The sequence below is a fragment of the Lichenostomus cassidix genome, chromosome 1Ab (genome assembly GCF_008360975.1).
Source record: "Lichenostomus cassidix isolate B80296 chromosome 1Ab, HeHo_3.0, whole genome shotgun sequence".
Classification (NCBI taxonomy): Eukaryota; Metazoa; Chordata; class Aves; order Passeriformes; family Meliphagidae; genus Lichenostomus; species Lichenostomus cassidix.
The window spans coordinates 2,391,976-2,405,980 of NC_139481.1; the positions used below are offsets into that span (position 1 = coordinate 2,391,976).

Here is a 14,005-nt window from a genome sequence, read left to right on the forward strand (position 1 = left end):
CTAAGAGCAGCTGAGCTGAGCCATGGGATGGGAGGGAATACAAGGTGGCAGATGAGAATGGGCTGCATGAAAGGGATCCAAGCAGCAGAAACAAAAACCAAAAAGACAGAACAAAAAACAGACAAGGAAGGAGTAAAGGTGTTACACACAAAGAGCCAAGCAGGGCGTACTCAGAAATCGGGTCCTCCTGCCACCAGGCTTGAAGGTCACTCTCTCAGATGCACAGTTAAACTTCGCACAGCCTGTGAGAAAACAAGAACGGGGAGAACAGAGAAAGGAGAGGAGAAGAGACAGAACACCACTACAAGATGTTAGCAACCTGGAGTTGGAAGGGTGAAATGCAATCACATGACACACAAGAATAAGTCTCAAAGCGCAGACCAGAGAGTACATAGACAATATAGGGAGTGAAGAGATTCCCTCCAACACCTCCACACAAGAGGCCAAGTTTACACTGTTACTCTGCAGGACATACCCCAGCAATAAAGTTAGCAATAAAGTTGCAATCTCTAGGAAAGCCAAATCCTGGCAAAAGTATTCAATTATAAAATGGAACTGCACTACTCTAGATGCAGGGAGATGATTCAAGTAGCCGTAAAATGTCTGAAACAGGTCCTCAAAAAAACTCTACAGAAAATTCTTCCATGAAGTCTTTGCGTTTTCTGTATGTACTTCTCCAGTTTCAGCACAATCACACATTAGTATTGATGTATTCCAACAGTCTATGGCAAAGCTTTTCAAAAAGGTGTGCAAGGGGAAAAAAATCTGGGACAGCTAAGCTCAGAAGTAAAAGAATCATCCCCTTAATAACAAGAAAAAAGCCCTCCTTACTGAGTATGTCAGAGCTGTGCCTGAGAAATTATTTGATAACATACTAATAACAAGCAACCCACAACTTGAGAAACCTGAGTAAATGAACAATTTACTACTCCCACCATTCCATCCTCCTACACTGACTCTTCTTTCCAGGATAACTCACAGTTAAAGAACATGAGGTTTTTTTTTTTTTTACCTTTTACTGTTAAAAACTCCATTGACAGAAACAGCCAAACCAGGTAGGAAGTCTAGAAGGACTCTAAGATACTGGAAACTTCCAACCATTTCAGTTATCTGTCAAAATCAAACCTGCTGTGCCCATTCCTCTGTCTCACTTCTGATTTCCAACCCCCCATTCTCACCCTTCTTCCTCTGAGCCAACACCTTTCCCCAGGGCAGCAGAACTTCACTTCCATCACCACACTGCCCTCCTTCGCGCTGTCCTTGGGGTTTCATTACCTCAACCACCTCGCTCTTCACCTAAGGGAGAAGCTAGAAATCCAGCTGCAAACAACATCCTTATCAGCCTCCACACCCAGGCTGGGGACCCCAAAGCTGCTTGACAGCAGGTATTAAAAACCCAGAGTGGTGAAGTCGACCATTCATTAGCACTGCTAATGACACTAACGAGGCTCACCTTGGCCCGGCGCCGAAAGGCTCGGTACCGACAGGGCACCGTCACTGGTGAAGGCAGAGTAGAGATTCTCACTGGAAGGTGAAGGTTTGAGGGGTTGTAACAAATGGTTCTGCCCAGTCTCTGGCACACTACCAGGAGGATGAAGGGTCTGCTGAGGGGGCAAGACTGATGGTGCACTTTGAGCTGATAGGTTGCCTAGAGGAAAAAGGAAGGCAAAAGGTTTTGGTTTCCATGTGTTTTTCAACTTTTTGTCATTGTTAACAAGGGACTGGGGAAAAACAGAGGGAAGTTTGATTGGAACAGATGCTAACGGAAAAACAAGGATATCATCTTCTGGTCAAGCATAACAATCCAGGCAAGAGAGGGAGAGGATGGGGGAGAGAACTACTCCAGTTTCTGAGAAAGCAGTAAGACCAGAAAAATTCTTCAGTTTTCAGACAACTCTGCTTACAGAGCTCCTCTATCACACAGCAAAACAGAAGTGAGCAGCCAGGGTGACTGCATACAGAAATCTCAGCATGACATGGAATTACCACAGTGAATAGGCAAAAAGCAGTAACAAATATTTCTGCTGGCACTGCTGGCCCTCCAGTACTGTTTGCTCCTGCTACAGGATTAGAGAAACATCTCCAATTACCCAGAGAGTATCTGTCACCCACTGCACTCAATCAGTAAACACAACTACTTCCTGAGCTCTGTTTATTACAAAAATGGTCTCAGGAAGAAAGGAAGCCTTGATAATTGAAACTGACTTGTAATTTGGAAGTACAATAAATCTTCAATTCCATTTAAAAAAACCTCACTATTTTAACATCCATCAACTGTGACTGAGTTTCTACAGTGTAAGGACATTAATACTATCATGCTTAACTGCTAAAAAATTAGAAAAAAAACCATCTCTGCTTATGACTGAAGAGACCAGACCTATTCTGCAACATCAGTTTCAGGAGGGGAAAAAGAACAGTTTATCTCTAAGAAAGTTTTCTCCCATATTGTAAATTCACACTTTTTTTGCTAGTCAGAGCTCAATTACTAATATCTAAAAAATTACAAATTACAACTCTAAAACTGCTTTTACAGAACAATGTCACAGTACCTTTCAAATGACTGAAAAAGTCCCAAGCAAGACTACCAAATACCCAAAGTAATTTTGAAAGTGATAAAAGAAATCCAAGGAGGAACTCTCTCACACACACACATACCCCAAAAGAAAAGACAGAGAGATACAGATGTAAGAAGGAGAGATGTACTTTGTCTATTTTATGGACTAAAAATATTGAAGGAAATCTTACCTGACAGCTGAGGGCTTTTATGTCCCTGGGAGCTGCTACGACTGGACTTGCTGCTTTTTCCTTTCGTAGGTCTTCTCCTTCTTCCTGAAAGGGGTGCAGCTGGGGGAATGATGACTGCAGGTGGAGCCTTTCCCAGTTTCATGTAGAGTGACTCAATCTCCTGCTTCTGGCGACTCTGCAGCTCCTGGATCTCTTTAAGGTGCCTAACAAGTTACAAAACAGTGTGAGTTAGAAAAATTCTATGTATACACACATGCAAACAATTCCTCCCCTCCAGTCAAGCCTGACCTGCTTCTTTGGTCAAACTCTCAAACATTTAAAGAAAGCAGAAATAAATCTTTTCTACAAATAACAACTGAACACACACGGCAGAATAGTTGCCATTTTCCAGTGTGCTCTAGCCCTGGCTAGAATTCCAAAACAAAGTTCCCAACGTTACAATCACAAAACCAGAATAAACAGAAGTACAAAAAAAGCATTCAAATGCTACAGGAATAGCTAGATTACTCATTTTCTGAGACATATGGCCTTGGAGACTTCTACACTGGTATTGCCTTACAATTTGTTTCAGAGCAGTTGCATACACAGGATTTAAAATTCCCAGCTACCCTAAAATAAAGTTCAACTTTCAGTATAAAAGAATTAGTAGGTCACACTGCTTGACTTCTAATTTTTTTTTTCTGAGCCAACAAGGTCTCTTCAGGAAAAGAACCATTAGAAACACCAGAAATCCATATTAGAAATGCAGAGACTTGCATGTCATTTTCAAACAAGACTCCATTTTTCCCCACTAACTCCAGTGATATGCCAAATCTTCCTTAGATCTACAGTCTTATCCATAATGCAGCTGTCAATCTATATACAACAAGGTTTCAGGGTAGAAAATTTAAGCCCAGCAAACATGTATATTCCTCTTCAGTTATAACTGTGCACTGCTTTCCCACTAAAGAATCTTCCCACATAAATGCTGACAATGCCTCCTGACACTTAGCAAAGGCTGAGCCTTTGAAAGAAGTTTACTTCTATTGTTTGTGAGAAGTGAAGTGCAGATGAAATTCATATTAATCACATAACACATATTCCATACATGACCACACAAAGAAAAAGCCTTACTTCTCCCGTAACCGACGGAGTTCCAATTTCAAGTCTTCATCTTCAATATCCGACTCATTGTCGCTGCTCATGTAGGAAGAGTTGAAGGAGTTGCTAAGGCTCTGAACAGGGAGGCTGATCTTTGATCCCAGGTGCTGGACAGAGTCTGGGCTCCCCGAGCCATCATCCAAATCCTTAGCCATCCCACTGAGAAAGGCAGCCTCAGGATCAGAGGATGGACCATTCATGTGTGGGGACTGCCTTGACTCCAACTCCTTCTTCGGAGCTGCAGCTGAAGAAGCAACTTGTTCCAAGCCCACAGAGAGAGGAAGAGTCATTGGCTCTTTCTCTGCACAGCTGACCTCATCCTGAGCCTTGGACACGGAGAACCGTCCCACTTGATCCGCGGTTGTTGTCACCTGGAAGCGCCCGACCTTGGTGGCCTGAGCAGTGTCACCTGGCAGTGGCAGTGCAGGAGCCACCTGGGCAATGCCATCCACCACATCCAAGGCAGCAGCAGCCACAGCCCCACTTTTCCGACTCTCAGCCTGCTTTACCAGTGTGCTCTCTGGGCTGCTGCCAGAAAGGCTTGAAGATTCACTGGAGGTGGTTTCAAATTGCACTGGCTTCGTTTTGGGTTTGTCACCCTCTTTTAGCACATCATCCACTGCCACAGATACCTAGAATAGAAATACAATCATGCAGACTTCCTTAGTTTTTCCTCAACACCATGCTTTTATTTTCCTTAATGGTAAGATGCATCTGGAGAGGGGAAAATAACTCATTTCCTCAGTGTGCCACAAAGCAAGCTGCTGCTTCCCTCCAGGCAAAACATTGCCACTTGAAGTAGTATTTCTGTGTAATCTGGAGGATTAACTCCAAGAAACAGCAGCCTCAGACAGGCCTTCTTCACCAAGAGGATGTAAAACAGTGAACATCCCAGCTGTTAATGAAAGAACTGCCCAACATTAAAGAGCAAGGCCAACAGCTAAGGCCTGCCATGATGATATTCACAATTCTAGAACTGCACAGACTGTGCAATCTCTGCCCTGAATGAAAACAGCATCTGCAGAACTGCTCCCCAAAGCTCTACAGGGACATTTTCTCCTGACAGCAAAGTCCACACAGGCATGCTGAGCTGGCACTACCAGGAACCACTCAGAGATGCTGTACCAAGAGCCAAGTGAGTTTAGCATGTCCTACCTGAAACCTCCCCATCTTCAGCACACTGGCTCCTGCTGGGGCAGCTGCAGCATTGCTCTCTCCATCACCTGATGCCAAAGATAAGGAAAAGAAGAATGGGATTAAGAAGACAATGAGAAACAAATTATTTTAACTCCAATCGTTTTTTTATGCACTTCAAATTCATCTGTTAACTCCTAACAGGCCTTTGGACTCATAGTACCATATTAATATTAGAATGTTCATTATTAATGTTAAGTTGAAGCATTTTTCTACAAAGCTTCCCTGCATAGTGTATTTGCTGAAAGTGCAATTTTAGGCAACAGCAAAAAAAGCACAGATTTCAAACAGGGATGTGAAACGTGAAGTTTTCCAAGCTGGATTCTTAGGTGTCAGCTCCTAATTTTGTTGCTCTGTGCACTGGCACTATAAGGTTACAGAGCTGAGAAATAACATTCTATTTTTAAATCAGTTCTATTGGACAGTTTGCTCTGTTTATTAAGCAACTTCCCAAAGTAAACATTGTTTACTTTTACCTTCTAAATTTAACAGACAAAAACCAACTCATTTTATAGCAGACTAATTAATTCTACATTACAGTTCACTACCAGTGTCCCAAAATGAGAATATTTAATTTATTTTCCTTCACGGTTTTATTACCTTCTGAAGGTGTCATGGAACTTCAGAGGCACATGCATGTTAAATAGTGTTTACTAGACAGTTCAAGAAAAAATTTCATTATCATTTTAACAGCTTGTTTTAAAAATGGAAGATGGTAAAAATTAAAACAATTAGGTGAATACTGACAGGAAAGTCTCAGACTATTTTGCAAGTGTTTGGATTTCCCCCCAATAACTCAATTCATATAGATTTGAAAGTCATTGATCATCCAGACTTCAACTAGTGATCATCCAGTCAATCTTCAGCTGTTCTAAAGCAGCCAGAAGGAAGTCTGGGTTTCCCACTACGTTTCTTAAATTTTCAGCAGTTTAACCTTGGTTTCTCTATTTAAACAGAAATGAACACCCCTAGGTAAGGGAGAGGTGTCCTACATGTAGAACACAGTGTGATGACACAAAATGGTCCTACTGCTGCTGCCAGGAACAAAACACATGACAGAAAACAGTTTCTTCAAGTCCTGAGGCTGTACCTTAGCAGCACAGTGGAGACTCCTTGTGAGTCCTAATTTAGTATTTTGGGCAGCTTTAAACCCTAAATGAGTCACTGCAATATGCATGTATCTATCATCATCCCCCTTCTGACCTACAGGGGGAAATTTCAGTCTGGTCACTAAAAACCAACATGATCCCCTCAAGGAGCTGCCATTGCATGACTTACTAGAAAAGGTTATAACCTTCCAAATGATGACTCTGTTCAATTTTGAATTCTATCTAAAGTAATCATGGCTGTCTTACCATCCTTCAGGGACTGTGTTGCTGTGGACACTGGCCCAGTAACTGCTGTTGATGCTACTGAGGGCACAGACTGCAGGTTCAAGGGGGAAAACAAAAGAAAGTTAAAATAATTAGCAGTTTCACTGAGTGCCAAAAAATTCAACATATTGCATATCACATAATTTTTTTGCTTCCAACAGGGACAATGTATGACCCATGAAAAGACAAATGCAAGACACAAGATTTTACAGGTCTTGTAATCCTGAGGCTGTGAGCAGAACATCCCTTGGCCTGTGCAGAAATAATGCATAAATAACCCCACGGATTGTCAACCACTGTCTTCATTTAGTATCCAAAGCTCATTACTAGAAGTTTTTAAAATTTCAGCTCCACAGTTGAAACATCCCTCCCAAATTAAGACTGCCACATCACATATTGCTTGTTTAGTGCTCTTTCCCCTTATTCCAGTCACTTCCCCTTCTGGTTTGGTGACATTGATGACATCACCAGAAAAGCTGGAATAACAACTAATACCAAAAAACAGCCTCAGGAAATTACATAATCTATTGCAATATACAGATTTTTCCAATTTGGGTTGACTCAGTCCCACAAACTGGAAGATGACTCTTAATTTTTATTTTTAAAGGTCTAAATACTGGTGTAGTGATATTAAAGGCAGCAACCTAAGAGCACTGAGAACTTTGAGAAAACACTGAGACTAAAAGACTCAGACTTTAGTAAAAGTGCCAACATTGCAAACATACACAGGCAGGAGCAGATGTCACTGGGACAGTCTCTGGACTAAGGGTTCTTCTCAGTTGAGCATCCAGATCTTCCAGAGGCTGTTGGGACTGAGAAAGAAAAGAGTAAAACAATGTCCCAGCTCAGGAAAAATCAATCATAGCTGAGAAACTGACACACTTAATACCAAAATTTAAAGCACTCAGTACAGCTTCCTATATATTCAAATTTAACATGTATAGCACAGTAAGACTGGAAGTAACTTGAGCAACATATTTGTTTAAAAACAACAGAACAAGAAAATTAACTGGAACTTAAAAAAAAACCCAGAAAAGAATAAACTCTACAATACCACTCAAAACCAATCAACCAACAAAAACCCCCAAATCTCAAGTTCCCTCAGAGAGGCTATATGGATGGATTGACTTGAAGAGGGGGGAGAGGAGCAGAATCTCTCAAGTATGCTTATTACTTAGATTTCAGCTGTTTCAGCTGGCATACAAGATGTTTTTCAAACTTGGCCAATTGAATTAGGGAGAGGAAGAGAAAGAGAATTACCTAAAAATATCTTGAAGATAAAAATGTCCCAAAGTCTCAAAATTATTAAATTATTAAATTAGGGCCATGCCAGTAAAATACATTGAGAGAAGAAAGTGCTGTCAGATACCATTAAGTTGCAATTCTGACCCTTCTGAACAGAAGTTTCTATACAAACTTTAGCATTACTGATCTTTGCAAGCCTTTTATATAAAAAAAAGATTTGTCTGTTCTTAAAACTGAGGCAGAGATCATGACAACATAAAAATACTACTTTTTCCACATTCAAGAAACTGGAAGTTAGAAGTGCACAATAGCATAAAGATGCTTTTAACAGGTTGCCAGGATAACATTCTTCCTGACGTGTGGATTTCAAAGCAAAAACAAAAACCATAGGAAAAATAAAGCCTGTATCAATTCCATCATAAAAAAATGCAGAAGATGCAGCCTTCCATTACTCCATTCAGAAATCCAAATGCTTAGAGACAACTGAGGTAATTTAATCCAATTCTCTCAAATAAAGGGGACATGTCACCTGAAATACTAAGTAATTCTCATCTTATACTCACAAGAAGATATTTGCTTCCAGTAAACAAAGAGCTGTCAGAATGACCAGGAAATAAAGATTTCCTTACAAAAAAAGGGGACCAAAATGAAGCTTGAGAGATTAATCTAAATACACTTTAAAAAAGCAATTAAGGAATAAATAGAACAGGTATTTGAGACTATGGAACAGACTGTTCAAAACCAGTCTTGAGATGACGTGTACTCTGTCTGCAAACTACGCATCTGCTGCTAAGGACAGGAAAAAAAAGTTGTGCAATGACCTACTCCTGACAGAAGCAGCACAGAAGGCAAGCCTAGCTGCTTTAAGGCAAGGCAGTAATTTTCCAGATAGCAGCAAATGCTCTTGAGTCAATTAGATTTGATCCAGTTGGTCTCCTCTAATTTTGTCTCACTCCTGGCCAATCATGAGTTCAAATGAGAAGTGAAATTCGGGAAGTTGTTTGCAAAGGACAAGAAGTAAGGGATCTATATTTGTGACTCTTCCATGCCACAGATCCTGCCAGAAATACCTATGACAAACAGGAAGAAGCCTTTTGCAGTGGTACAGTGGTTTGAGTCATAGAAGTGGCTACAAGTGCTTTTGAGCTTAGAGGAAAATACTACTAATATATTGAATTTCCAGCAATGCAAATGAAAAGGACTATGAACTCCTTATGACTGATTTTTAACCAGCTGTCTCCTGGTCCATCTGATACCTGACCATGGGAAGAAGGCAGGTAAGAATTATTACTAAATTGTTGTCATCTCCTCTTCAGTAAAACCATGCTTCAGAAAGAACTGACTAAAAGAGATAAACCAGCTTCTGCCTCTGAAGTCAGGGGGGAAAAAAACAAGGGTTGCTTGCTAACAACTCAATCATTCAGCTATCTTCATTCAGCTTCTTGCTCAGTTTCAAGAAAGAAGATATGCATTTCCTCACTACTCACAGGGCAGGAATATGGCCTATGGCTCTAAGATCGAGATGTAAAAATGAGCTTTTAGAAAACAAAAAACCAAACAAAAAAAAAAATCAAACCCAAACAAACAAACAAAAAAACCCCAGAAGACAAGCACCAAAAGAAACAACCAAATGCCAAAATCTCACAAGGAATTCACAAATTTTCATAAACATTTCATGACAATATATACTTTTCCATATTATATTGCTACTTTACCCTTTTCAAGAAGAAAACAGGTTCCAGTTTTATGCACACACTCCCCTGCATTATATTTTTTTAAAAAAACCTTTCAAGTTCAGATTGACACATGAAAAAACCCTAAGCCTGATTAATTGTTCCTGTACTTCAGACACTGGGTACAGCACCCCAGAGGGCTGTCTAGGTTGGAAAGGACCTTAAAAATCATCAGGTACCAACTCCTTCCACCAGACCAGGTTGCTCCCACCCAGTGCTGAAGCCACTCTGGCTACTGCTAGTTACACAAAAGGGGTTAACTCAGTCAAAAGAAAAGAAAAACAAGAACATTAATAACATGCAATGGAGAGTTTAATTGAAACATGCTCTCTGAAGGGAAAAGGAGCAGATCAAATCTGCCAAGTTTTGTAGCACCTGAGTTAGTGAAGGTCCTGGCAAAGGTGGCAGCTGCTCACTGGATGGAGTGCCAGCCGGAAGGTCAGAACCTACTGGGAGCACCTATGGATAATGGAGAGGAAAGGTGTGTCCATCAGACAGGGAGCAACAGAAGGATCAGATACCAAGCTACACGCAGTCATGTCATACAACAGAAGCCTGAACTTTTTTTTTTTGGTAGAGAATTCCTTCCTGGACAGTTAGCATAGAGTCTTTTGGGACTTTGGCAACCAACTTGGGGGAAGTTGTTTGCTTTGTTTTTATTTTATAATCCGGATTATTTCTGAGCAGCCACAATTTCCAGTTTAAACAAGCTGCAGTGTCCAGGAACTAAGTATCTTGGGGAATATTATTTTCAAGTCTTCAAGAAACACTAAAATAATTCTTCCAAGAAGCCTAATTTATAAAATGGTGCAAGAATGTACTCAGTCTCTTCTATGTTAACTGTCCATTAGAAACAGCAAGCTGCATGCTTCTGGCAAATTGTTCCAAGCAACATGACTTGAGAACAGGAACTGTCAGTGCCTGAGGATGTCTCCACTTGTTGAGAAACAGATTTATAGAGCTTTCACACCAATCTTTTGTCCATCACTGCTTTTTGAACCTGAAGGGTGCTGATGACCCACAGAAGGTGGTTAGACCACAAAACTGGGTAGGGGGAAGTCATCCAGGTTACATGGAGGAGGTTAGAGAGACTCGAAAGGTTAGCAGGAAGCATCAAAGCCTCCTCACCAGGTCAGACAGCACATTCCAGTTAGTCATTTCCATTGTTAGGGAAGTGGGAAGTTCTAGGAATTAAGCCACCCATTGCACAATTTGCAATTCTTATTGTCAGCTGTCATCTTGAGGTTGGACAGTGCCTCTGAAGGGTGAGCACTGCTGGGCAGGGGAATTGCTTTCCAGTCTGCTCCAGTCCTCAGCAGAGCCAGCTCTGGCTTGCAGTGTGTTACCACAGCTTACACTAATGGTTCACAGGGCAGGAGTAGCTGCCCAGTGAAGATGCACTCCCAGAGTTTCATTTCAGCAGGAACTAGGCCAACTTGCATTAGCTCAACTCTTTTGTGCAGCAGCAACACACATGAAGATGTTACATGTTTGGAGGCATTATGGATTTTTAAGCTGTGGTAACTTCATCATTTAGTTTATAAATAAGAGGCAAAACATACTTTAAATACATTTGTAAGACGAGTTGAAACACATTTAACTGTCTAGGTTAACAGTTTGGCCATAAATAAAATGAATACACAGACAGAGTTTAGCAAACCCCAGAAAACTAAAGCAATAAGCTCCTTAGGACTACTAATGAATGGAGATGCTGGGAGCATTGGCTCAATTTGAATGGCCTGAAACTGGTTAAGAGCAAGGCTGGTGAAAGACAACCAACACAAAGTGTTGATGAGTAGAAAAAAAAACCCACAAAAAATAAGCTAATATTAAAGTTTTTAGTTTGTTAAACACCTGAAAACTTCAATTTATTTCCATTTAAGGGCTACCTTTCCATTTAAGGAAAGGGCTACCAAAATAATTTAAAATACTGAAATGTGCTGTGTCCCCACACAGGCAGACATAAAAAAAAATTCACGTATTGATGTATCTGGTTAGTGAGCAGGAAACAACATCCACAACACCTCTCAAGTTGTTACTGTGTGTCATTATCTCTTTATGATAGACTTTTTGCTTGTAGAGCATGAGTCAGGAAACAAAAAAGAGTTGTTTTCAGGTACCTTTTAAACTTCTCAAAATCCTGCTCTCACACATCTAACATTTGCAAGGAAAACAGTATCCAGGCATCAAACAAGCAGCAGACAACTTCTAAAAATAAAACCCTTCCAGTCAGGTTCACCCTTGCCTGCAAGGAACAGGCTCATGACAGGAAGCAAAACTAAGCTATCCTAACCACTTTGTCAAATATACAACCAACCATCTCAGTCTAGTGGTCATGTACAAGATAAAAGCCTATTTAAAGCAAGACATCCAAATTCTGTTTGAAAAAACACCAAGAAAAAAAAAAACAAACACAAAAAGAAAACCACAGATGCTTCACTCCTTGATAGTTTAGGAGTAAGAAAAACTAACAGTGACATCAGAGACATCTCTCAGAAGCATAAAACAGAATTGGACTTCTTTTTTTTTCCAACAGGGACAAAATAAAACACCTCTTGGGACATATAAAAACAACCAGAGCATAGACCTTTCAACACTACATTAAATGAAGACACTTTTCCCCGAATAAATATTTTGCTTTATGAAAAGGATCCTGCCCAAGAAGGCTGTTTCCTAGCAGAGCTGAATATTCACAAAATGCTGCATTTCTTACCGGTACCCTGCTAAGAGGGGGCTTTGAAGGAGAGGTCCCTGGTTTCACTGCTGCTGTCACAATGCTGCTCGAGGCCGAAATGTAGCTGACTGGGGTGATCACTTGCCCAGGAGTGGCAAGTGGAGTCAGCACTGGCAAGCCAGTTGGTCCAAGAGGCAAACTGCTCGGAGGTATACAAGTGCTAATGGATGTCAGGGGTTTGGTGGGTGCAACAGCAGTGGTTGGTATCCCAGGAACAACTGTTGTTTCCATGACCAGAGAGGTTTCCAGAGACACTGATGGATGCACTGTTCCCACGTTGCCATGCTCACTGAAGAGAGATCGCAGCTTTTCTTCCAGGGTCTTTATGTCATCAATTCCAGGGGCTTTAGACTGAGCATCAGCATCAGCCTCCAGACAGTGAATGTGAGGCTGGTTGGGCAATGGAGCTGGTTGAGGCTGACTGTGGATCAGAGTCTGCTGGACTGCAGGCAGGTTGGTGACTGGTTGTGGCAAGACACCAGGTAAGGGCACCTGGGGCAACATGGGTGTCGCACCTGAAATCTGGGGTAGGACAGGAGTTGATGTAATTCCTGATGGGACAAGCAAGGGATGGATCACTGGCTGAGAGACTGAACCACATATGCTTGATGCTACTGAGGATGACAAAGGTGCAGAGATTGGAAGAGATAAGCCAGCTGCATTGCAGGGATGGGATTTATCCAGGGACTGCCCACTCTCAGGTAGTGACCGTGGAGCGCTTACAACTGTTGTTTCTGCCAGGCTGGACACAGAGCCACTGCTGCTGAGCTGAGGAAGCTGCAAAGCCACGCTGTGAGCCAGAGACAGGGCAACAGATGTCTGAGGTGCTGCCACACCACTCACAATCTGAGGAGCAGACTGAGATGTCACAGCTGGTGCAACACCAGGGACCTGGGTAGATGGCAGTGCCAAAGACGACGGTGTGCTGCTACTGGGGGCAATGTCAGCTGTCACTGGCAGGGCAGGCTGGGATGTGGCAGACAAGGAGAAGGAAGCAGGGGCGCTCACACTGGAAGCCACACTGGTTGATTGCTGTCCAGATTGTGAGGCTGGAGGTGGAGAAATAGAGCTTGGCACACTTGTGCTTGGAGCAACTCCAACAGCTGCATTTTCTGAAGGCAAAGTAACAGATCCTGGAAGAGAAACACCAGTGCTGGAGGGAACAGATACTGAAGAAGTAGCCACAGATGCAGGAGTTGCACCACTGCCTGCCATGGTAGAAAGTGCAGGTGGAAATGGAGGTATTGTTTGATTGAACACTGGAGGAGCTGTGCTAGGTCCTTCTGTCATCTGAGCATGGCCCATCTCAGAGAAAGCTTGCTGCAAGCTCAGTGATGATGCTGAGTGGGAGAGATTCATTCCTGGACCATGTACTGGAGACGCTGCAACTGGAAGAAAACAAAATTATTAGTCCACCTGAAAAAGTTCATTACCATATTACTGTCTACAGCTAGACTAAAACCACATTTACCCCTTAGCATTAAAAAAACACAGAGCAAACAAAAATAAAAAAATATTTAAAAACCAAAGCAAAAAAACCCCAAAGTTAAAAGAAAACACCCAAAAAAACCTAAACCCCAAAACAAAAAAACCAAACCCAAACCAAGCAAAAAACCTAAAAAAACCCCAAAAAACACCCCCAAGAAAACAAAACTAATAGCTCCCCAAAACAACAAACCACACAAATCCAAGCTGATATTGAAATACAGAATTAAGGTTTCAGAGCCTTGCAGACAGCCCATCAACACTTTTTCCTCCAAGACTCCCCACAGTATGACCCAAATCAGGGTCACCTCTTACCAGCACAGACAGTTTCTTACTTCCCCAAGTACTTTAAAAGG

At 41.7% G+C, this 14,005-nt stretch overlaps 1 protein-coding gene across 11 annotated transcripts in view; it reads right to left on the reverse strand.

The window, feature by feature from the left end:
- WNK1 (WNK lysine deficient protein kinase 1) overlaps positions 1-14,005 on the reverse strand; it is a 90,441-nt gene that overhangs the window by 8,534 nt on the left and 67,902 nt on the right. For 6 of the 11 annotated variants that reach the window (XM_085049380.1, XM_085049378.1, XM_085049373.1 and 3 more), the window contains 9 exons: positions 12,144-13,552; positions 9,806-9,889; positions 7,178-7,264; positions 6,435-6,504; positions 5,041-5,108; positions 3,859-4,517; positions 2,746-2,948; positions 1,454-1,648; positions 150-242 (listed from right to left, as the gene is read on the reverse strand). In XM_085049380.1, the coding sequence (XP_084905506.1) occupies positions 150-242; positions 1,454-1,648; positions 2,746-2,948; positions 3,859-4,517; positions 5,041-5,108; positions 6,435-6,504; positions 7,178-7,264; positions 9,806-9,889; positions 12,144-13,552 (2,868 nt within the window). The remainder of the gene's footprint in view (positions 1-149; positions 243-1,453; positions 1,649-2,745; positions 2,949-3,858; positions 4,518-5,040; positions 5,109-6,434; positions 6,505-7,177; positions 7,265-9,805; positions 9,890-12,143; positions 13,553-14,005) is intronic. The other 5 variants (XM_085049374.1, XM_085049372.1, XM_085049376.1 and 2 more) reach the window with 3 other exon arrangements.